Source organism: Exserohilum turcica (genome assembly GCF_000359705.1).
Source record: "Exserohilum turcica Et28A unplaced genomic scaffold SETTUscaffold_4, whole genome shotgun sequence".
NCBI lineage: Eukaryota > Fungi > Ascomycota > Dothideomycetes > Pleosporales > Pleosporaceae > Exserohilum > Exserohilum turcicum.
In genome coordinates this window covers 662,585-685,930 of record NW_007360247.1, presented here as the reverse complement: position 1 = coordinate 685,930, position 23,346 = coordinate 662,585, and the positions used below count along the sequence as shown (strand labels likewise).

General features: G+C 53.7%; 6 protein-coding genes across 6 annotated transcripts; 3 read left to right on the top strand and 3 right to left on the bottom strand.

The window, feature by feature from the left end:
- Positions 1 to 1,572: 1,572 nt before the first annotated feature.
- On the bottom strand, positions 1,573 to 3,028 carry SETTUDRAFT_42664 (glycoside hydrolase family 28 protein; the record flags this gene model as incomplete). Its single annotated transcript, XM_008029950.1, has 3 exons — positions 1,573 to 2,078; positions 2,209 to 2,943; positions 3,016 to 3,028. The coding sequence occupies 3 exons, from the start codon at positions 3,026 to 3,028 to the stop codon at positions 1,675 to 1,677; spliced, it is 1,152 nt and encodes a 383-aa protein (XP_008028141.1). The 3' UTR covers positions 1,573 to 1,674.
- Positions 3,029 to 3,919: 891 nt separating this feature from the next.
- On the bottom strand, positions 3,920 to 5,846 carry SETTUDRAFT_118751 (uncharacterized protein; the record flags this gene model as incomplete). The annotated part of the gene is made up of 2 exons (XM_008030146.1): positions 3,920 to 5,728; positions 5,792 to 5,846. 2 exons carry the CDS (start codon positions 5,844 to 5,846, stop codon positions 4,191 to 4,193), a joined length of 1,593 nt encoding a protein of 530 aa, XP_008028337.1. The 3' UTR covers positions 3,920 to 4,190.
- Positions 5,847 to 6,242: 396 nt separating this feature from the next.
- On the top strand, positions 6,243 to 6,968 carry SETTUDRAFT_93162 (uncharacterized protein; the record flags this gene model as incomplete). Its single annotated transcript, XM_008030145.1, has 1 exon — positions 6,243 to 6,968. The coding sequence occupies one exon, from the start codon at positions 6,243 to 6,245 to the stop codon at positions 6,966 to 6,968; it is 726 nt and encodes a 241-aa protein (XP_008028336.1).
- Positions 6,969 to 7,318: 350 nt separating this feature from the next.
- On the bottom strand, positions 7,319 to 8,586 carry SETTUDRAFT_93298 (uncharacterized protein; the record flags this gene model as incomplete). Its single annotated transcript, XM_008030144.1, has 2 exons — positions 7,319 to 8,431; positions 8,482 to 8,586. 2 exons carry the CDS (start codon positions 8,584 to 8,586, stop codon positions 7,319 to 7,321), a joined length of 1,218 nt encoding a protein of 405 aa, XP_008028335.1.
- A 346-nt stretch (positions 8,587 to 8,932) lies between these two features.
- SETTUDRAFT_93698 (uncharacterized protein) lies at positions 8,933 to 16,554 on the top strand (the record flags this gene model as incomplete). The annotated part of the gene is made up of 9 exons (XM_008030143.1): positions 8,933 to 9,243; positions 9,292 to 9,786; positions 9,815 to 9,950; positions 11,345 to 11,522; positions 11,750 to 13,058; positions 13,107 to 13,350; positions 13,405 to 14,738; positions 14,789 to 15,065; positions 15,130 to 16,554. 9 exons carry the CDS (start codon positions 8,933 to 8,935, stop codon positions 16,552 to 16,554), a joined length of 5,709 nt encoding a protein of 1,902 aa, XP_008028334.1.
- A 2,464-nt stretch (positions 16,555 to 19,018) lies between these two features.
- On the top strand, positions 19,019 to 21,524 carry SETTUDRAFT_32881 (glycoside hydrolase family 3 protein; the record flags this gene model as incomplete). Its single annotated transcript, XM_008029886.1, has 2 exons — positions 19,019 to 19,190; positions 19,246 to 21,524. The coding sequence occupies 2 exons, from the start codon at positions 19,019 to 19,021 to the stop codon at positions 21,522 to 21,524; spliced, it is 2,451 nt and encodes an 816-aa protein (XP_008028077.1).
- Positions 21,525 to 23,346: the final 1,822 nt, after the last annotated feature.

Here is a 23,346-nt window from a genome sequence, read left to right as displayed (position 1 = left end):
CGCGGATGGACGCATGGATGGATGGACGCAGGACGGGCGGACGGGGTGCATGTATGTATGTATGTATGTATGTATCTAAGTATGTATGTAAGTGTGTACTATGCATGTGCGTGCGTATACTACCACTGCGGTACTGGAGACAGACTGGCAGCTCCACTGGTTCGCGAGGGCGGGCGCGCGTGTGGGTGCCAAGCAGCAAGCGGCGGCCAACCGAGGGCGCCCATCGCTGCCCACACCAGCACAAGCACACACACATGCACTGCGAATTATCATGATGATTACCGTCATCCTTCCTGGACACGACATGCACTTGGTCGCTCTGCATCACTCACCCACTCACTCACCCACTCACCCTCTCACCCACTCACCCTCTCACCCACTCACCCTCTCACCCACTCACCCTCTCACCCACTCACCCTCTCACCCACTCATCCTCTCACCCACTCACCCTCTCACCCACTCACCCACTCACATTCACCTGCGTCGCCCTCTTGCAACTGGACAGTCAGCCGCCGTCGCGAGTAGAATTCCAACGGCCTGCATGCCACGTGGATGCGCGCATGCATACATACGTACATATACATGCTTAGCATGTGCGCGACTTTAACTAACTTGCAGCCACCCACACATACATCCCTGCCCACGACAATCTCCTTCAAATCTCCTCGACATTGTCACCCACCAAGGTCCCTGACACCACCCAAAGGCCCGTTCCCACCACACGCTAAAGTACAAAAATGGGCCCATATCATACCATGGTGCATCCTGTGGTATACACAAGCCCCGGTTTTTTCCTTTCTTTCCTTGTCCTAACCAAGTCTATTCTACATACTTACTACTACTACGAAAAAAGAAACATGCTCAATGGTTAATCCCTGTCATCCAATCTCCTACCCGCAAACTAACCAAGGTCCGCATCATGTGACTTTTTTTTTCTTTTTTTCTTTTTTTTATAAGTACTTTTTTTTCTTGTCTTTCTTTTCCTTCCGAGGAAATTGTATATATGGAAATCCCCCCTTTTCGAGTTTACTTGCAACTGTACATATGGGTAACTTGGCATGGTGGGAGGGCATCGATGGGGGGGGGGGCCTTGGTACACGGCATGTGGGTGGGTGGTCACTTTGTAGCATTGTTCTTGGATACGCTCTGCAGATATGTGTGTAGATAGACATAAGCGCGTCACTGCGATCTTGTACTGTGTAGTCTACATGGATGTAGAAATCAATAGCATCACTGCCATGTTGTATTATCTACTTTACTCTACCTGCTCAACCATGCCAAAATCACTTATCAACAAACAGCAACAGCACATGCACGCTAACACGGTGATGAAACTCAATTGAAATAAGCGTTTGATTGCAACAGAAGCAGACTTGGCCTAGACCTTCTTAACTGATATGTTATGTACTATTAGCCAAAGCAGAAGAAGAAGAGGAAGAAGAAGAAAAAACTCTTTACAAATTTTTTTTCTCTTCATACCGTGAGTTTGTCTAGGCGTGGTTTGCGAGATAGAGACCAAGAAAGGAAAAATGCTGGGTGGAAAAGTTTGTGTTGAGAGTGGATGCAGAGAAGAATAAAAGTAAAAAGAAGTAAAAATACAAGCAAGAAAGGATATCAGCCACAAACACGAAGCAGACAGAGGAAGAGATAATGAGAAAAGCATCAAGAAATACCTCACACAAAGTTGCCATCGCAGTCGAAATCTCCCGCAGTCCTGAAGTTGCACGAACTGTTCTGTCCACCACCGGTAAAATGCACATCCTCCATGGTGATGTTACTGCAGCTGCCCTCGCCACACAGAATATAGTAGTTCTTGGCCTTCTTGAGCGCCGTGCCCGTAACATTTCTCATGACGACATTGCGGATCTGGACGCTGTTGGTAGGATGACCGGTAGGCCCGCCGTTGAGGTAGTCCTGCTGGATGTCGATGCCGTAGATGGACGCATTTTCAACGCGGATGTTTTCAAACAGGATGTTTGCAATGTAGCCCGTCGTGTTTGAGTTTGATTTTATGCGCGCCCCGTTTTGCGTGTTGAGCACGACCGAGTCGCGGAACGTGACGTTGGTTACGTTGTTGTCTGGCAGAATTGGGCGTTAGCGTAGGTACACACACACACACACACACACACATGGTTGCGGGAGATGAGATGAGGTGAGACACAAAACACGTGGGGTGGAGGGGGGGGGGAAGAGGGGAATGAAACATACTTGATTTTCCGCCGACGGAGCCAATAGAAAGACCGTGGCTGCCGTCGCAATACATGTTTGATACCGAAATATTGTTTCCGCTAGTGACGGCCACGCAGTCGTCCTGGTTGAGGACCGTGCTGTGGCGGATCCGCGTGTTGTTGGAGCTGGCGATATCGAAGCCATCGCTGTTGTGCGCGGCGGCCTTGCCCTTGGAGCGCTCGTTGGGCGCGTTGCCAGCCGTGTTGTTGAGCATAATGGAGTGGATGTCGAGGCCGGCACAGTTGCTGATGCTGAAGCAGTGCACAGGGTAGTTCTCGATATACAGGTCGTGGATGCGGCTGTCGCCCGTAACCTTGCTGACCTCGATAAAGTGGTTGGGCTTGGTAACGCCGCCATTGCTGCCGAGCCCGTCCCACCATGCCTGGCCGTTTCCGTCGAGCACAGCGCCCTGCGCAGCCGACACGTCGATGTTGCGCCCGCTGACTTTGATGAAGGGGTAGTTTGCGTTTGCGTACTGCCAGAAGGTGCGGCCCTGGAAGATGACCTTGGCCCCGTCGCACAGGTGGGTGAGGTCCATGGTTGCGTTGCCAGGCACCGTGATGCCGTCGAGCGTGATGGTGTTGCATGCTGCCACAGCAGCGGCAATGCCGGCGAAGTCTACCACATGGCACACATCGGTACTTGCCGCCGTATCCTGTGTCGGATGTGCAATGGCTTCCCCAGAAGCAGCGAGAATCAATAGCGCAGAAAAAACTGTGTGATGGGTAGTTGGTTAGCATACCACGCCCCCCTGAGCCGACGTAGACGAGAACTCTAAGTACTTACCGTCGGAAAGCATCCTGGACGAGACGTGCGGTTGTGCGGATGCTGCTATTGCCAGGGAGCGCAGACGGGTACACAGGTATAAGAGGGCATTAACAAGATGAGAGCATGATGTACGCCATCTAAATACGACCAAGTTGATTGTCTTGCAAGACAGACGGCGCGTATTGGCGCTGGACCCTAATTCCACCGGAGCGACTCCACCGTTCAAACAGGGGCGCTCCTGGTATGGAGCGGTCGCGTTATTCCCGTTTTTGCAGTGCACAAGCAACCGCAAGCACCAGAGCCAAGCGCAATCAAGACTATTGCGCCGTAGTAGGGCTGGTGGCCGTGGGACGCCTCAATCTCCGCCTGTACACGGTTGGAAAAAGCATGCAGCATTCCAGTAGCCCGCGCTCCTTCAATTGCAATCTATGCGGCTGGCCATGTATGTAGTCCAGCGTGCGGCATGTACATGGATAAGTACATAGCCGAGACGGAAGAATGCGGTTCCGTCCACAGACAAGACGGATGCGAGCGTGCGCGCGAGGGGCAACAGCAATAGCCATGTGCGCGCACGCCGGCGGGAATAAGACACGAGTGAGAGTGGGAGTGCGAGTGCGAGTGGGAAAGAAGGAGATTGCGCCGCATGCTCGGCAACGCACAGAGAAAACGCTAAGCATGTCGCACGCGGCAAGGCAGCGGGCAAAAAGGCATGATACAATTATCCGCGTGTTTCACCACGGCCTTGGCACGCTGCTGCTCACGGCGGCGGGCCAGCCTGCAAGACGCCGGTGGTGGAGACCAAGAATCCTCAAGACCCCCACTCCCTACATGCCAAGATGCTCGACGCTTGCCCACGCCGGCTTTACTGCTGCCCCTCTGACCTACACCGGCACGCCAAGAGCACAGCGACCTCTCCTCTCCTGGATTTCCTCGCCTTTGGCTTCGGCCCATTCACTTGTCACTGGACGTGCTAATGCCGCACACGCCCATACCATGGTCACCCATGCCTGTTTGGCCAGCACACGGTAAGCAGACAGCCTCTCTTGGCCTGCCCAGACGGCCGTCAGCCAGATGGCAGCTGTCAAGATACCAGCATTGGTGTCCGAGATTGCTCACGAGAAATGACCATGCATCTGCCAAGCCTCTCGCAACGCCCAGCAACTTTATAATCTATCTACAGCACCTCTAATTTTTCAGTGCGCCTCGACGCTCTCCCCTTTCTTTTCCGCACCGCTGCCGCTTGCATGCCGAAAGTCGGGCGTGCTGGGTCGTGACCTCTCCACGTCGAAGAAGGCTATGTTTTCCCTCACCGCAACATACTCGCTGTCTGCGTACCCCAATGCCTCCCTGATCTGCGTCGAGTGCAGCCCCATGATCCGCCGAATCTCCGTGGCCGAGTAGTTCACAACCGCCCTTCCAATCTCAAATGGCGCAGGGTTGTGCAGTTCAAAAGTCGGAGAGTGAGGGGCTGCGTGGTGGCTGTGGTTGTGGTGGTGACTGTGAGAGGACGTCATCGAGTGCGTGAGTGGGTGCCGGACGGGAATTGGGGCATGGACAGCGTGGGCCGCAGCGCCAGGAGTCGTGGGGGGATGGGCGGCAGTGCCTGATTGAGAGGATTTGGACGAGTGGCTGATGTTGGAATGCAGGCGCTTCACCACGATGATGCGGACAGCTTCCTGCTGGGCAAAGTGGCCGTCCACGTCTACGATTCCAGCTGGGAGGAGGCCGGCTTTACCACTGAGCGCAGTCCAAGCACCTTGGTCAATGTATATGGCTCCGTGAGGCGCCAGACCGTGCAGAATCCAGAAGTAGCGGTCGCGTATGGGATTCGATATGGGAAGGAAGCGCGTGTGCAAGGGACAAGGCTCCTCAGTCTTCGGCGTCGATGTTCCTGCGAGCTTGTCTGCCAGCGACGAGGTGGATGCCGCAAGGTCGTGGTGTGAATCTTGCAATGCTGCATCGTCCTGGAAGTTGGTGACAGAGTTCCGGCTCGACATCCTCGACTTGCGGTGCTTCTCGGCATGCGCAATAATGCTCGAGATATTACCTGGCTTGCTACTCTTGGTGATGACTGTAGTCACGCCCGCACTAGTCGCCAGCCGTGCCGCTACTATCTTCGTGCTCATGCCACCCGTGCCCAGCGAACTTCCCGCAGAGCTGACATCAGCGGCCAGCTCAGAGATATCCTCGACGACCGTGATCGACTTGGCATCGGGGTTGGAGCGCGGATTCTTGTCGTACAGGCAATCCACATCCGTCATGAGGAAGAGATAGTCGGCCTGCACCATTCCCGCCGTAATGGCGCTCAACGTGTCGTTGTCGCCAAACTTGATTTCCGTAACGGCCAAGGTGTCGTTCTCGTTGACAATGGGAATCACGCCCATGCTGAGCAGCTCAATAAACGTGTTCTGCGCATTCTGATACTGCGTCCGATCGGAAATGTCGTTCCTCGTCAACAGCACCTGTGCGATTGGCTGCTCCAGATTTCCAAACAGCTGATCCCACAGCGACATCAGTCTGCTCTGACCAATGGCCGCCAGTGCTTGCACTTGGGGAAGGTGTTTCGGACGACGTGGGAGGTTCATGCGGCGCAGACCAACACCAATGGCGCCCGACGACACGATTACAACATGGTGGCCCGCAGCGCGCAGGCTGCATGCTGTCTCGACAATGAGCGACAGGATCGAAAGGAGCGGCTGGTGGGTTTTCTCGTCGACGATCGAGGATGTTCCTGCGTGTGTCGGTCAGGCGTCCTCTTCTTTTCGACGCAGAGTTTGTACTGTATGGTATTTACCAAGCTTTATGACGACCGTGAGCTGGCCAGGGTGCTTGCGCATGTGGACGGCCATGGCGGCGGTAGGCGTAGGTGTCGAGGTCGCAGCAGACGGCGAGCGGTATAAAGACAACTGAGAAGAGATTGCAGCCCTCGGCCAGCCACGATTCAAGACCCGCAACCCCCCTTTGGGCTTGCGCGCAATAGATGACTGGAACAAGCCCAAAGTTCCCTCGCAAGCGATGTTCGGGGCCTCCCTTGCTCCTCGCTGCGGCTGCGGTGACGTCTGTGCTCCGATTGGCTCCCCGCGCTTCCCATGCTGCCGCTCCCCCATCCCCACCCAAACTTTTCGCGACGGGCAATTCACCCCCCTCCCCCCCCCCCCAGCGCGCGCCCTACTGTTGAACAAGCGCCCAAGACACCGCCAGTCCGCCAGACACACCGCACCCAGCCCAACCCCTCGAAGCCAAGAATGCCCAACGCCGAAACAGCGCCCGACGGCGCCTCCCTCTCCGCCATGGCGCAGCCGCCCCCCGCCAAAATCGACCCCGTCTACTACACGTGGTCGAGCGCCTTCAACATCATGCTGGGCCGGATGACGGGCCAGCGCGACATTGAGCTGGAAAAGGGCTACTTTAGCGAAATGGACACAATCAAAGCCGACTCCATCTGCAAGCGCTGCGAGTCCAACAAGGAGTACCTGCTGCAATACAGCCCCGTCATCCGCTTCATGCAAGACGAAGTGTACAAGCTGGGCGGCGACCTGAACAAAGACAACATCCTGTGCCGCATGTGCACCAACGAGCAGAGCGGCGGCTTCTCCCTCGAGCACGGCATCCTGCTCTGCGCAAACAAGTTCCGCAATCGCGGCCACCAGGAAGATACCATGGCGCATGAAATGGTGCATGCCTGGGACCATCTCAAGTTCAACGTCGAGCCCGACAACCTGCGCCACCAGGCTTGTCTGGAAATCAGGGCCTCGACCCTCTCGGGCGAGTGCCGGTTTACACGGGAATTCTTCACGCGCAACCAGTGGAGGATTACTGAGCAGTTGCAGGCTTGTGTTAGGAGGAGAGCCACGCTGAGCATGCTGGCAAGACCGGGCATCCGCGACCAGGAACATGCGGGCAAGGTGGTCAACGAGGTTTGGGAAAGCTGCTTTAGGGATACGAGGCCGTTTGATGAAATTTATCGGTGATGGCAGTGTCAAGGCGCGCGAGTTACCGACCGACTGTTGTATGATTATGTGTACGAGACTGTTGTTGCAAACATGCATAGCGAATGGCGTTTACATTAGCAAAGTCGAAGAAGAGGCATCACAATCTTCGCTCAAAACTATATAGAACAGAACAATTAAACGTGAAATATGATCTCGCATTGATGAAAAGGGGCTCGTATGCAGTACTCAAACACCGGAAGAATAAAAGACGGTGGTTAGCAGAAACTCCGAGTAATGCAATCAGATCAAACAACTCCAGTGACTTCCGTGTTGCGCCTCTTTCGCCATCGTAGATGTTAAACGTAAAGTAAATGGCATCAAGCTTCGACTCAGACGCTCTCCTGAGACGCCTCTGAGCCACCGCGGCTCTTAGCAGAAGTACGTTCATACGCCCTGGCGCTGCCTTTGCAGTGCTTAATGATCCACGGATGCTTCTCAACATCCTCCAGCGCAATGCGCTCCTCAGGATTCAGAACAAGCAACCGCTTAATCAGATCTCGCGCTTCTGGGCTGACATACTTTGGTACCTTGTAGTCTGCCCTTACAATTCTGCACTCGGTCATGGCCGGAGGGTCCTCAAACGGTGCCTCGCCCACCAGGAACTCGTACGTCAACACACCCAGACTCCACAGATCAACCTTGTTGTTGTAGGGAATGCTCTCAGAAGGGCCTTTGATCTTGTTGCGAAGAATCTCTGGTGGGAGATAGTCCAGAGTTCCGCACATTGTTTTGCGGCGGTCGTTGGGTGCATGGACTGACCAACCAAAATCCGAAATCTTGATTTCGCCGTGGATACCGACGAGAATATTCTCAGGCTTGATATCGCGGTGCATGATGTGCTTCTTGTGGAGGTACTTGAGCGCAGCAGCCATTTGGGCAATGTACTGGGCAGCTTTCCATTCCGGGAAGCGCTGTTCCTTGCGGAGATGCTTGTATAGCTCTCCCTTTCCAGCAAACTCCAAAATGAGGAAGATGCGCTTGGCGTCGTGGAAGTGGCCAAACAGCTTCAGGATGTTGGGGTGGGCGAGCTGTGATTGAATCTCAATCTCTCGCCTCACCTGAAGCTCGACCCTGCCTTGTTGAATCTCAGACTTGTGGAGAACCTTGAGCGCACAAACAAAGCCCTTGGAGCGTTCCTTGGCGAGATAAACACGACCAAATTTGCCCTTTCCCAGGGGCTTGCCAATCTCGAACATGCCAAGATGCCATTGTTTGGGTGCTGCCGGATTCCTGGGGACGCTGTAGATGGCCGACTCGGTCTGGGTGCGGCGGTGAGTCGAAACTTGTTGCTCTGACGGCCGGCTGGCGGTCTCTGCAAGGGCGGCCTTGGCCATGTTTGCCGTCTTTGCATTCTGTGTTGCGATCTTCTGCAGTGGCATCTGATGGGGCAGCTTCATGCGGTTGGCTGCTGATTGCGAAGACGATAGACCGGCTACCGATGGCTTGGTCATGTCAGCGGCGATGAACCCGAGTTTGTACCGTGGTTGCATACCTTCTTCGCCTTGGAGTTTGTCGCGCTAGACGCGACCTGGTCTTCGTTCTCATCGTGAATCGTGGTGCGCTCTAGGGCGGCCTCGAGGTTGGCAACGTCGGCCATGACTGCTGCTGATGCCAACACAAACTGTAGCGACAGAAGACAAGTAGAAGCAGGAGAGCGCAACTAATGTCAGTTGCTACACTCAGGCGCGTGGGTGTTGCGTGGAGATGGGGGATGAGTTCCAGGTTCTGGCGGTGGCCTGGCCAGCTAGTTATCAAAATAAGTGGATGCGGCCCGTTGCCATGGGTGACGCCGATCGGGGTGTCGGAGCGCTGGTTCGCGCCCCACCCTAGACCTGCACAGCGCCCCCGCCATGGCCATCCATGTCGACACTTTCGTGAGAGACGACAGTTTGCCTGTGTCGCGTCTGCCGGAAACCCCGCATTGTCGCGTAGAGTCCAGCATCATGACATGTCTCAACGGCGCCCCCGCCGATACTGTGGCGCCCGGCCAGGCCGACACGTCCATCACCAAGGAAGGGTTCAAGATTACTACGCGCAAACTGCCAATCCTCAAGGCTGGCCCCATAGACGACATGACCAAGAAGTTGGGCATAGCGCCGCCAGAGATGATCTTTGGCGACAACATGGTCCGCATAGAGCATGCACAGAGCGGCTGGTACATTGAATTCAACGCCTTCGATGCGCTCGACCGAGTCGACAAGACGGGTGACAAGATGTTCAAGGTCGCATACTCCAAGGAGTGGCAGCAAAACAGGTGAGCTCCGCTAGCCGTGAGAAGCTACACGCGGCTAACACGGGCTAGGCAGAAGCAGTTTGAAGACATCAAAGAAGTTGTAAAGCCTTTTGACTGGTCTTACAGCACCGACTACAAGGGCACTACTCCCTCGACTCCGGCATTCGAACCTACCGAGACACCCATACCGCTTGCCCTACTCAAGCGCCCCGACCCAATAGAGTTTTTCGATGAGCTCGTGCTCTACGAAGATGAGCTGGCAGACAACGGCATTGCCATGCTGTCCTGCAAGGTCCGTGTCATGCCCCAGCGATTGCTCTTGCTGGTACGCTTCTTCATGCGACTGGACGATGTGGTTTTCAGGATGCGAGATACCAGGATATTCATCGAGTTTGGAGACAATGTCGTGCTGAGAGAGTACACTGCAAGGGAAGAGAAGTACGAGGAGGTGCGAAAGAAGCTGGCAGGCAGGAAAGAAGACGTGCTTGCCATTATGCGGGACCCGAATCGATTAGCAGAACATATTCCTATCGTCGAGCACAAGCTAGAGGGGATGCAGCTGAAGTAGGGATTGCTGGGTCAACCTAATCAGCATAAAAATAGAATACGGTATCTCATGCGGGGGAAAACGATATGCCGACATCGAGAGCCGTTCCAAAAATGTATCGGGTAGGCTAGCACATTTGGACAACATAGGGACCCTGCCCAGAGCTAACCCACCAAAAGGGGTCAATCGCAGATGGTAGGCACTGAGACGCGGCTCTGCGGGACCAGCATGGAAGGAATCCTTCTTGAGTGAATCGTAGAACAAGCACAGGTTCACCTTTGTAGGAAAACTACATGAAAGTTTGTCAACTGTAAGCATTCCAAAACACGAACCTAACAAACGTTGCGAGCCGAGACGCGTCATGGGTTAAAGCGGTGAAGGCTCAACAGCAATCTCCTTTGTCTCATGGACGAAATATGAGTCATTTAGAGTCTGCTACTCTGGTACCGTACGAGAAAGATAGGAAAGAGACGGAATGTTGTGGGTCTAGAGTACGTATGATTTGGAAGAGACTCTTATCCGGCCATGTGTTTGGGTTTTCCGGCGCTGGCCACTGTCCTGCTCCTCCAACGGCCCGACTGCATGATGAGTTGGCTTGTGATTGTCCCAATCTGAGTCCATTTCCCACGATACTCAGCGCAGCTTCCTGAAAGCGGGACCGAAATCGATGCCAAACAGCCTATGTCGGTGAAGTTGGGAGGGATTTATCACCTTTGGGTGTGTTACTCTGCTCTGTGGTGATGGCAGACTTCTCTTCATGCGAAAAGCCACATGTCTCTGGCATCCATGTCAAAGCTGACAAGCACATGCACGGCACTGTGGTGCACAGCACATGGCGGAATTTCCTGACAGGATTGCACATGCCAAGCTGAATAGCATAAGCCTATGTACACTTGTCATCGCGCACGACTTGTGTGCCAGTTTTATGCTTGACGATAAAGGCGTGTTATATGTAAGTGCTTGGCCGGACAAGGACTGCATGTGAAGGTGGGATATCAGACTGTTGAGAGCGCTAAGTCCGTGGGTGAATGGCCAGCTTGCGTAGTACTTACTTTCGCTCCAAACGACGCGGGCGAACAGCCGTCACAGAAGTAAGCAAGCCGTGTCTCTGCGTCGTCAGTATGTGCGGCAGTTCGTCCGATGTGTCTCAACCTGTCAGCGCTCGTATGCACAGCCACATGGTTTGGGATATGTGGAGCGATAGAAATATCTCGCAGGCATAGGAACGCGAAGGAGGCTGACGGTGCCAGTGCTGCGGGTTGATGAGACGAGATAACGGAGTCTCGGATGCTTCGGGAGTTCGGGACTCCAGGCTGTGGTACAGAGGTGCAAGGGGGAGTGTCAGGGCTGGCGAGTGAAGGGCACGGCACGCGCATCCCCGCGACGCTTTCGTCCGAAACGAGTAAGCGCACGATCGCTGGCAAGGATGGACACGCAGGCCATGCCCAACCATACAACGCTACTCCTGTGCGAGTCGCAACAATTGCCTTTTGCAAACAAGAACTCACATTCTGACCGTCACTGGAGACTCGACTGTATTTGGGTTTGGCTGTGGAATACCTCGCACTGCGCAAGGCAACTATGGCGCTCGGGCTTACTTGGACACACCTCCGACATGCGTCATCTTACACTGGAGATCGACCAGAACATCCTGGGCACCTACTAGGACATCCCGGTGCTGACAAGGCCTCGAACAACGCGCTGCTACTGACGATGGGATACGCAGCCCGAGAATACCGGCCCCGACCCACTTGTCCGACGCACTCGCCCTTTGGCTTGGGCTATTTGCTGGATCTGGTTCGAATAATCTCGTCCGACAATACGCTGGCTGGTCCAAGAGCTAACCGCGGACTTGACAAGGCTCGGCCGACAGAGGTGCTATGGCCGCATCCGTAGATTCAGGCAATGGCTACAAGCATTGATATGCCTGCTTGTCCCTGACGAACAGGAGCCTTTAGACTCACCGATCTGACTTCACAGGCCGACAACAGCTGTTGCAACTCACAATGGCTACCAACTCGAACGGTGAGGCCGCCATAATCAACATGTCAAGCGATCCATCACGACAACACACAAGCGTCTCGCGCCAAAATGAACAACAACAACAACAAGAAGAGATGATACCGCTCGAGCAGATCGCCACCTCCAATTCATCCGCTTCTTCAGACACACGAGCCGAGAACCATGACCAGTCGACAAAAGCGCGCAGAGTAGAAACATCCTCATCCGAATATGACGCCTCAAGAGCCCTCCATCGCCGCATCACCCGGTCAGAGATTGATGATGCGGGAAGACAAGAACTGTCACGCATCTTCTCAACGGTTTCCCAGGGTGTGACACGGCAAATGAGCGTCGCGGCACCAGGCGACCCGGCAGTCGACCCCACCAATGCTGCTTTCGACCTCAGCAAATTCCTGCACATGTTCCGCCACCAGCTCGAGGGCGAGGGCATCGAAATGAAAAAGGTCAGCGTCGTCTACAAGAACCTGAATGTTTTCGGCTCCGGCAAAGCTCTCCAGCTGCAGAGCACAGTAGCAGATGTCTTCATGGCCCCTTTCCGAGCCAAAGAATTTTTTGGACAATCCGAACGCAGGCAGATCTTGCACTCATTCGACGGCATAATTCGCGCAGGCGAGCTCTGTGTGGTGCTTGGTCGCCCGGGCTCCGGTTGTTCCACGCTGCTCAAGTCTCTGACTGGCGAGTTATACGGTCTCGAGACAGACGACTCCATCATTCACTACAACGGTGTTCCTCAGAACCTCATGCGCAAGGAGTTCAAGGGCGAGACTGTCTACAACCAGGAAGTTGACAAGCACTTTCCTCACTTGACTGTCGGCCAAACACTCGAATTTGCTGCTGCAGTCCGAACGCCATCGAATCGCCCCGGCGGAGTCAGCCGAGATGAGTTTGCCAAGTTCATGGCTAAGGTAGTCATGGCCGTTCTTGGACTGTCGCACACCTACAACACCAAGGTTGGAGACGACTTCGTGCGTGGTGTTTCTGGTGGTGAGCGCAAGCGTGTCTCAGTTGCTGAGATGATGTTGGGTGGATCTCCCTTCGCTGCGTGGGACAACTCGACACGTGGTCTTGACTCAGCTACAGCTTTGAAGTTTGTCAATGCTCTGAGAGTCAGCTCTGATATGACTGGTGGTGCAGCCGCCGTTGCCATCTATCAGGCCAGTCAGAGCGTTTACGACTGCTTTGACAAGGCCGCAGTCCTCTACGAAGGACGTCAGATCTACTTTGGCCCCGCGGACCAAGCCAGAGCCTATTTCGAACGTCAAGGATGGTAAGATGACTTCAGCATCAGTTTTGATATCTCACTGACATGGCTTAGGCATTGCCCCCCTCGACAGACTACTGGAGATTTCCTCACGGCCGTTACCAACCCGGAAGAGCGAAGACCTAGGGAAGGTATGGAGCACATGGTTCCTCGTACCCCTGAAGAGTTTGAGAAGTATTGGCGCGACTCCCCTGAGTACCAGGCCTTGCTCCAAGAGATTGCGGAGTTTGAAGCAGAAAACCCAATCAATGAGCATGCTACAATTGAGCAGCTCCGTCAACAGAAGAACTACATACAGGTTAGTCTCCCAAAAGGTTCCCTTGATACAACACTGTTCTAACTTGCTCTTCAGGCCAAGCATGCTCGGCCAAAATCACCCTACCTCCTCAGTGTTCCTATGCAGATCAAGCTCAACACACGACGAGCATACCAGCGCATCTGGGGTGACATGGCATCGACATCCACACAGGCTGGTATCAATGTCGTCATCGCTCTCATCGTTGGTTCCATCTACTACGGTCATTCCGCTGGCTCGAACTCATTCCAAGGACGCGGCGCCGCCATTTTCCTGGCTATTTTGACCAGCGCTATCGGAGCTATTGGTGAAATTGCTGGTCTCTATTCGCAACGCCCCGTGGTTGAGAAACACAGCTCATACGCGTTTTATCATCCGTCTACCGAAGCCATGGCAGGAATCGTCGCCGACATACCCGTCAAGTTCGTTCAGGCTGTAGTCTTCAACGTCATTCTGTACTTTTTGGCTGGCCTACGGTATACTGCCGGACAGTTCTTCCTGTTCTTTTTGGTTACATACATGGCAACCTTCATCATGACTGCCCTTTTTCGAACGGCTGCTGCGATTACCAAGACTGCATCGCAAGCCATGGCGTGTGCTGGTGTCTTGATCCTGGTCCTGATTGTCTACACTGGTTTCGTCATTCGTATTCCGCAGATGCCAGACTGGTTTGGCTGGATCCGATGGATCAACCCCATCTTCTACGCTTTCGAAATTTTGCTCGCCAACGAGTTCCATGGGGTCAATTTCCCTTGTGATCAGTTTGTCCCTTCAGGGCCTGGCTACTCTCTCAACGGCAACCACTTCATCTGCAACGTCCAAGGCGCTATTGCTGGACAAACTTTCGTCAGCGGTGACCGCTTCATCGAAGTATCCTACTCATACAAGTGGAGCCATGTGTGGCGCAACTTTGGCATCCTCTGGGCGTTTTTGATCTTCTTTATGGCCACATACTTTCTGGCTACAGAGCTGAACTCTTCCACGACCAATACCGCCGAACAACTGGTCTTCCGCCGCGGACAAGTTCCTGCATATATGCTGCCTGGCGGAAAACAGTCAGACGAAGAATCGGGCGAGACCAAGAGGGAAAAGGAAGCCGGTGCTGGTGATGTGAGCGCTATCGAAGAGGCAAAGGGTATCTTCACTTGGCGAGACGTTGTTTACGACATTGAGATCAAGGGCGAGCCACGACGTTTACTCGATCACGTTTCTGGTTATGTCAAACCCGGTACTATGACTGCACTCATGGGAGTTTCTGGAGCCGGAAAGACGACACTTCTGGATGTGCTTGCCCACAGAACAACCATGGGCGTCATCACTGGTGATATGTTTGTAAATGGCAAGCCGCTGGACCCTTCGTTCCAACGCTCCACAGGCTATGTGCAGCAGCAGTAAGTTCTTGTGTTTGATGCGTTTCTTTCTGGGTGTTAACAAATGTTAGGGATCTCCATCTTGAAACCTCTACTGTCCGCGAGGCATTGCAGTTCTCCGCCATGCTTCGACAGCCAGCGTCTGTTAGCAAGCAAGAAAAGCTCGACTATGTTGAGGAGGTCATCAAGATGCTCAACATGACTGACTTTGCCGAGGCGGTTGTTGGTGTTCCTGGCGAGGGTCTTAACGTGGAACAACGGAAACTCTTGACTATCGGTGTTGAACTCGCTGCGAAGCCCAAGCTCCTTCTTTTCCTTGACGAGCCTACTTCCGGTCTCGACTCGCAGGTCAGTACCCACTTCCGTCGGAGATTGATGTCGATAAGGCGAATGTTTACTAACTCGAGTGCAGAGTGCATGGTCTATTGTCGCTTTCCTTCGCAAACTCAGTTCCGCCGGCCAAGCAATCCTCTGCACGATCCACCAGCCTAGCGCCATCCTTTTCCAAGAATTCGACCGCCTCTTGTTCCTTGCCCGTGGTGGCAAGACTGTATACTTTGGTGAACTGGGCAAGAACTCGCGGACCCTGCTGGACTACTTTGAGTCCAACGGAGCTAGAGAGTGCGGTGAAGACGAAAACCCGGCTGAATACATGTTGGAAATTGTAAATGCAGGCAAGAACGACAACGGCCAAGATTGGTTCGACGTATGGAAGCAAAGCCCGCAAGCGCAAGACGTCCAGAGACAAATCGACGAGCTGCACGAATCCAAGAGGGAGCAACTTGGTCTGGGTGAAGAAACCGCTGATGGCGAATTCGCTATGCCATTGTCGGTGCAGATCTGGGAATGCACTTACCGTGCTTTCCAGCAGTACTGGCGCATGCCCAGCTACGTGCTAGCCAAGTTCGGACTCTGTACCGTTGCCGGTCTCTTCATTGGGTTTTCGTTCTACCAAGCCAACACGACTCAAGCCGGCATGCAGACGGTCATCTTCAGCGTCTTCATGATAACTACAATCTTCTCGTCGCTTGTGCAGCAGATCCAGCCTCTCTTCATCACCCAACGGTCTCTGTACGAGTCTCGCGAAAAGCCATCCAAGGCATACAGCTGGGTTGCCTTTATGTTTGCCAACATTGTTGTGGAGATTCCGTACGGCATCGTCGCAGGTATACTGGTCTTTGCGTCCTTCTACTACCCCGTAGTTGGCGCGAACCAGTCGAGCGAGCGCCAGGGCCTCGTCCTGCTCTTATGCATGCAGATGCTCATCTACACATCGACGTTTTCTGACATGACGATTGCTGCACTTCCCGATGCGACAACAGCTGCGGGCCTTGTCTCGCTGTTGGTTCTTATGAGCACTCTGTTCAACGGTGTGCTGCAAGCGCCTAACAACCTTCCTGGTTTCTGGATCTTCATGTACCGCGTCAGTCCTTTTACATACTGGGTTGGCGGCATGGTCAGTACCATGCTATCTGGGCGCCAGGTTCACTGCAGCGCTACCGAAATGTTGGTTTTCGACCCACCGTCTAACCAGACGTGCGGTGCCTATTTATCCAGCTTCGCTGCAGCCAAAGGCGGCAACATCCAAAACCCCGATGCCACAGCGGGCTGTCAATACTGCACCTACAGCAACACGGACCAGTTCCTGGCGCTCTCGAGCATCTACTACAGCGAGCGCTGGCGCAATTTCGGCATCATGTTTGCGTTTATCGGATTCAACGCGTTTATTGCGGTTCTTTCGTACTACCTCTTCCGCGTCGCGAGCCTGGATTCGTTGAAAAAGGCTTTCAGCAAGCCCAAGGGAGGAGCGAAGAAGGGGGCTGCGCAGGGTGCCTAGGCTGGAGAAGGGACCGGAGGGAATAATACCGCAACTGCTTGCATCGACTTATGATAGCAGAATGAATACATAGACACATGGCTGCAATGGCTTTATACATAGTAATATAAATTTCTTTTTACATGTACTCACCAAGCATATATGCATCTTGTGGCTAGACGTGCCAATCTTTGCCGTATTTGCCTTGGATGCGGTACATGCGTAGCCCATGCATCGCCCTCGCACGTGTGCAATAGTGTAGTGTATGTGCGTAGTGAGTAAGCTTCTAGGCGGTGCGCCTTGCCCCTGCTTCGGGATGATGCAGTCCCGGGTTGTCGGTACGCATCCGACGGGTGTTGGGTAACGTCATGCTCGCTTCTCGCCGCCATCGTCAGCCGTGGATCGCGTTTTGATTGGCCGCCCCCTTCCTTGCGTACTTGTAGCGGGCATGGCCGAACTAGCCGGGGCCTTGGCCTTTTTTTTGTGTAAACGTCTTTTCTTGCACGTGAGCTGAGAGCTAGCGAGCAACTCGGCACACGTAGCCGTCGGAGAATAGCTATGTATGTAAGCTGGGTTTGGTTGCTCCGACGACGCCCACATCACGCCGTCATTGTTTTTTTCACGATCGCTCTGGATGGACCCGATTGGGCCCCACTTGGTGTCGAGCAGTATTCTGTTGGGCTCCGGACTGCCATGTATGTATGGCCGATGGTGTGTTTGTATGTGGGCGACGGAGGGTCGAATCGGCTGATTGCTCGCAAACGGGTATGCGCATGGCGGGGGAACAAGTGTTACTGTGGACGGAATTCGGAACCGCGTCTCTTGTCTTGTTGCCGTGCTGGGTTGCCGTGCTTGTCCGAAAGAGCAAACAGGAGTCGAGTTGAGTCGTGCTTTGGTCCAAGTCGGTTGAGCTGCATACAGCCTGCATGAGTAAAATAACCCGCCAGGCGTCTGTTGGGACAGGAAAGCCCACGATCAACAGGGTCTGGCGTCTGCCCTTTTTGCTTCGTCATGAGCTCATTGGACTACCGAGACGCACCCAAGTCGACAATCGCCAACAGACTTAGCTTCCTTATTGCCGCCTTGTATCCCCCAGATCCGGAGCCCCCCGAAGAAGAGCCTCAGGCACGGCATAACGCGCGCTTGTCGCGCTATGTGATGTGGTTCCCCGCTGAAAAACGGCCATGTCTATTGATCCAAGTGCCCCAGGACATGTTTTCCTGTTTTACTCGCTGCCAAGGCGGCTATGGACTATTCTGAACATATCAACATATGTGCAAGCCTATGCACCGCAATGCATGGCCAAGTGCGGCCATGTCGGGAGCAGCTATGCGCATCTGCTGGTCTCCAGCCAGTGGGCAGACATTTTTCTTCTTCTTCTCCTCTTCTCAGGCTAGAAAAGCACCACTTGACCTGACGATCCTAACTGGATTTGAGGGCCAACTTCGGCACACAACGTCGTTGCGGGGAAGACAAGGCTTGGGGTGGAGCGCTGGAGCCGATCGCCATGTGACAAGAGATGAAGACTGGGGGCCGTGGCCAGGATGCGTTGCCCGTCTAGGCCTAGCGCCTTCCACAAAGACACCACACCTCCCGGCGCTTGCGTTGATGCGAGCAAAAAAACTTCAACATCCCTATGGACCTCGTGACGAAGACTCAGCTTGTACGTACACCTAACTCGTCGGGGCCGCGTCCTTCACTCGGCTATACGAGCGCCCTTCTACCATGCCCCGCTGCATGGGCGGTCCAAAGCACCTGTGTTGTCGTAAGAGACGGATTTCCCCGGACACTAGACGAGTCGCTGCTGTGAGGGGCGCCAGCAGCAGCCGGGTACTGTGCGGAGGTGGACTATGGGGAAGTGTCTGTTTTGACGTTACGCCTACTCGAGCCTCACGACAAAGCCTGCAAAAGGAAAAGGCTTCCCAACAAGGTAGCGTAGCGTAGGCTTGGTGGAAATAAGCAGACAAGCCGCATTCCTCGGGAGAGACGTACCGAGAGCTATGGCTTGCCGTCGGAGCGGGCGCGAGCAGCTTGGTTGTTGTCTCGAGTCATTTATTCATCCAATGGTCGCAATCCCCGCAAATCCTCACGAGCTGCGAGTCAGATGCTGTGGTGCTCTACTCCGACTTATTGACGGGCAGTCTCCACATCCATCTGCCGAGGTGCATATGCCTGTAGAACCGCCACCTTGGCAGTCACGTCGCGGCCTTGAAATGACGTCTTTGCTGGCATCTACCAGCATCATTTTGGCATGGGGCGAGCTTGTGGAGACTCCGCATCCCGGACGGGTAAACTTCGGAACATGGCCTGGTTGCATCGTGGACCTCTGAGCATGTTAGCCCGGACTGTTGAGTTGCTCTGGGGCGGATGAGGGCAGTCCGGGGGGCCTACACAGCGAGTGCTGGCATGCATGTATAAAGGTACCTCCGACCCACGAGCATGCTCGGTATTCAGGCTTTCGACTCCCCTTCGATTATCCAGAATCATGGCGCCTTCCGTTCTATCCGCCGTGCTTTCGGGCTCTGCCCTATTGGCTGCAGTCAATGCTCAGAACTTTGCTGGTGGTGGCCGTGGTGAAGAGGCTTTCAAGTATGTTCAGCCGCTTAACACCACCATCCTGACCGAGTATGGCTCCTCGCCCGCGGTGTACCCTTCACGTAAGTCTTGCTTGAACTATCAATAAAAGATCCGAACAGGTCTAATGCCTAGTAGCAAAGACGACTGGTGCCGGTTGGGAGATGGGCGTTGAGAAGGCGAAAGCTTTCATTGCTAAACTTACTCTCGAGGAGAAGGCTGATATGGTCACCGGCCAAGCCGGACCTTGTGTTGGCAACATTGTTGCTGTTCCTCGTCTGGGCTTCCCTGGTCTTTGTCTCCAGGATGGTCCTCTTGCCTTCCGTGTGGCTGACTACGCAAGCGTCTTCTCCGCCGGTGTGTCTGCCGGAGCCACATGGGACAAGGACATCATGTATGAACGCGGTTATGCTATGGGCCAAGAGTTCAGGGCAAAGGGAGCTCACGTTATGCTGGGCCCCGTTGCAGGACCTCTTGGACGTTCCGCCTACGCCGGCCGCAACTGGGAGGGCTTCTCCTCAGACCCTTACCTCAGCGGTGTAGCCATGGAGCAGACCATCTTGGCTGCTCAGGACGCAGGTGTGCAATCTTGCGCTAAGCATTGGGTTGGCAATGAGCAAGAGATTATGCGCAACCCTACCTACATGACCAACGACACAACCGCGCAGAAGCAGGCTGCTATTTCATCCAATATCGATGACCGCACTATGCACGAGCTCTACATGTGGCCATTCGCCAACGCTGTCAAGGCTCGCGCTGCCAGCTTCATGTGCTCGTACCAGCGAATCAACGGATCCTACGGATGCCAGAACTCTGCTTCGCAGAACGGTCTGCTCAAGACTGAGCTTGGTTTCCAAGGATACGTCATGTCCGACTGGGGTGCGACTCACTCGGGTGTTGCCTCGATCGAGGCCGGTCTTGACATGGACATGCCTGGAGGTCTCGGTGCTTACGGCATGAACTTTGGCGTCCCATCATACTTTGGCGGCAACATTACTATGGCTGTCAACAACGGTACTCTGAACGAGTCTCGCCTCGACGACATGGTTCTCCGTATCTTGACCCCTTACTTCCAGCTCGGCCAAGACAAGGACTTCCCATCCGTTGACCCTTCGACTGCTGATCTCAACACTTTCTCTCCTCGCAGCACCTGGACCCGCGAGTTCAACCTAACTGGCGAGGTCAGCCGTGATGTCCGCGGCAGCCACGCCGAGTTGATCCGTCGCCACGGTGCTGCCGGCACTGTTCTGCTGAAGAACGAGGGTCGCACCCTGCCTCTCAAGGCTCCCCGCAATGTTGCAGTCTTTGGAAACGATGCTGGAGACCCAGTCCGCAGCTCTGTCATCAACCAGCAGAACTACGAATTCGGCAGTCTGTTCTCTGGTGGTGGCTCTGGTACCGGTCAGTTCACCTTTATGGTTTCGCCACTTTCTGCCATCCAGCAGCGTGTTAAGAACGACGGTGGTATCGTTCAGTACTTCTTGAACAACACCTACATCGCCAACAACAACGTCAGCACCCTGCTTATCCCACGCGGTATCCCCGATGTCTGCATTGTCATGCTCAAGACCTGGGCCGAGGAGGGCAATGACCGCTCTCACCTCGCATCTGACTGGGATGGTGATGACGTTGTCGAGTCCGTTGCATCCTACTGCAACAACACCGTTGTCGTTACCCACTCAGCTGGTATCAACACCCTGCCATGGTCCGACCACCCCAACGTCACCGCCATCGTGGCCGCCCACTTCCCTGGTGAAGAATCCGGCAACTCTCTCGTCGACATCCTCTACGGCGACGTCAACCCCTCTGGCCATCTCCCCTACACCATCGCGATGCAGGGCAACGAGTACAACGCTCCTCCCACCACCGAGATCCAAACCGACGGCTTCTACGACTGGCAAAGCTGGTTCGACGAGAAGCTTGAAGTCGACTACCGCCACTTTGACATGCACAACATGTCTGTGCGCTACGAATTCGGTTTCGGTCTCTCCTACACCACCTTCTCCATCGCAGACATCAAGTCGTCTCCTCTCGAGCAAAACATCGCTTCCCACCCAGAGAACCTGCCCATCCAGCCCGGCGGCAACCCCGCTCTCTGGGCATCTCTCTACAACGTCACCGTTTCTGTTTCCAACACGGGCGATGTCGCCGGCGCCGCTGTGCCCCAGCTCTACGTCGGTCTTCCCTCCTCCGCCCCTGCCGGCACCCCCGTGCGCCAGCTCCGCGGCTTCGAGAAGGTGTACCTCGAGAAGGGCGAGACGCAGAGCGTCACCTTTGAGCTCATGCGCAGGGACCTGAGCTACTGGGACATCGTCAGCCAGCAGTGGGTCATCCCCGAGGGTGAATTCACCATCTGGGTTGGCCACAGCAGCCGTGACTTGAAGGTCAAGGATACCTTTACTGTTGTTTCACAGTAAACAGTAAAATAGTGGGGGTTTTTTTTTCGCGAGCTTCATGATTAAGCAATAAAGAAATGTGATATGAGTATATGAATAGATAGCTTAATACTATTGTCTACTATAATTATTGTTTTGTGTTGTGTTGTTGATTACTATTCATGAAAAGCCGTGACTCTTGGTATGTAAATCAATGAGATTGTAACAAGATAATGTACTGTATTCCCAGTGCGAAGTCCTCGAACAGCAATGATAAAGCTATACAAGCAAGAACCCCCACATCCCCAATCCCAATCCCACATAGTTTACCGAGAAACTGGTTCCCCGCGCCAGCAAGGTTGGTGGCGTTGGCAGAACCCTGAAACACTGGGTCCTATTGTAAGCACCCCAATGCAGACTAGGGGGTTAGTAAACATCCCAACTACTTGGGTAGAGCAGTATTAGTGCCCGTTTTCCCCGCAGTCCAATCATGTGGGGCCGGTGTGGACGACATGCGGTACAACATGCGGTACGTCGATTTACATGCGAATGGAAGGACTTGGTACTGCTATGGCTTTGATGGTGGTGATGATGATGATGATGAAGGGTATTTTATTAATGCTAAGCCCATAGTACCAACTTCTCATAAGTATAGTGAGGCGATATCGACAGTAAGCTAGGAAGAAACTTCTCACCCTTTTTTCTTGTTCGTTCCATGGAGAAGGGAGGAAGAAGATTGCAAAGGTAAGACAAGAAGAGTATATTGATCCGTGTCCAGAGAATAAAACAGATTAAGTGTTTGGAGACTTATTGGCAACTGCTCTTCAAGCCTGGGGAGAATTTCCGGTCATAAGAGCAGCCTTGGCTGGGATTCCAGAAAGCTGCAAAGTAGCCTTCTGCTATATTCACTTTGAAAGAGACGTCACTTCAATAGATCGATGACGGGCGGCAGACATCTTCTAGAATCAAGATATCCTCAATGGGGTCCCACGCAGACTTTTCATCTTGTGATGTCTGCTGTAATTGACCCAAGGAGTGTTGTTGCCAGGGGTCATATCTGAAGAATGTCCGTACGGAATGTACCGATTTACAGAAACAGGGACTTTCGAAAAGGGTATGCAAGAACAAATTTGCATGATTTCTGTTCAAGGCGGCCTCGTCGTACATAAGCTTCATCGTGCTCAATCTGATCCTTCTGCACGTTGCGTCAAGAGGCGCAAGGCTGCTGCCTCGGACTGTTATTTCAGTGTCTCTGGAAGTTACAAGCGAGCCTAGGTACCAAATCCGAATATCGCTAGTTCTTGAATTCTTCGTCATCGTCTTCTTCAAGTTCCGGTTCCAGTGATCCATCCAACACTTCAGCGTCTTCCCATTCGAAGTCGAACCATAATCCTGGGAATATTTCCTCTGGCTCTAGATAGCCACTGTATCGAGTCCATATACCCAGAGATGTCAACAATCAAGCTGAGTCAAGCTCATCAATCAAGCTGGATTGACTCAACGGTCAAGCTGAGTCAAGCCAAGCTCATTAAGCTGTATCAAGCTGTATCAAGCTCGTCAAGCTCATCAAGCTGAGCTTGATAGAGCTTAATGAGCTTGATACGCCCGTGCGTAAAAAAAGAAGAATAACTATAAACTCCTTTACGTAGGCTACTAATCTATAGTAACGTTAACTCTTACCTCTATCTCTAATACTATACGTGTCAATTTATTATATATATCTTCTTATCTTACCAATTTCTTAATTGCAAGCATGCCACCAAAAAGACGCGTCCAAGCTATTGTTGCTACCCCACCGAAGCGGTCTCGGGGCGTGCCCCGCGGTACTCTAAGCCAGCCTATATCTATCGAAAGCCCGGCCATC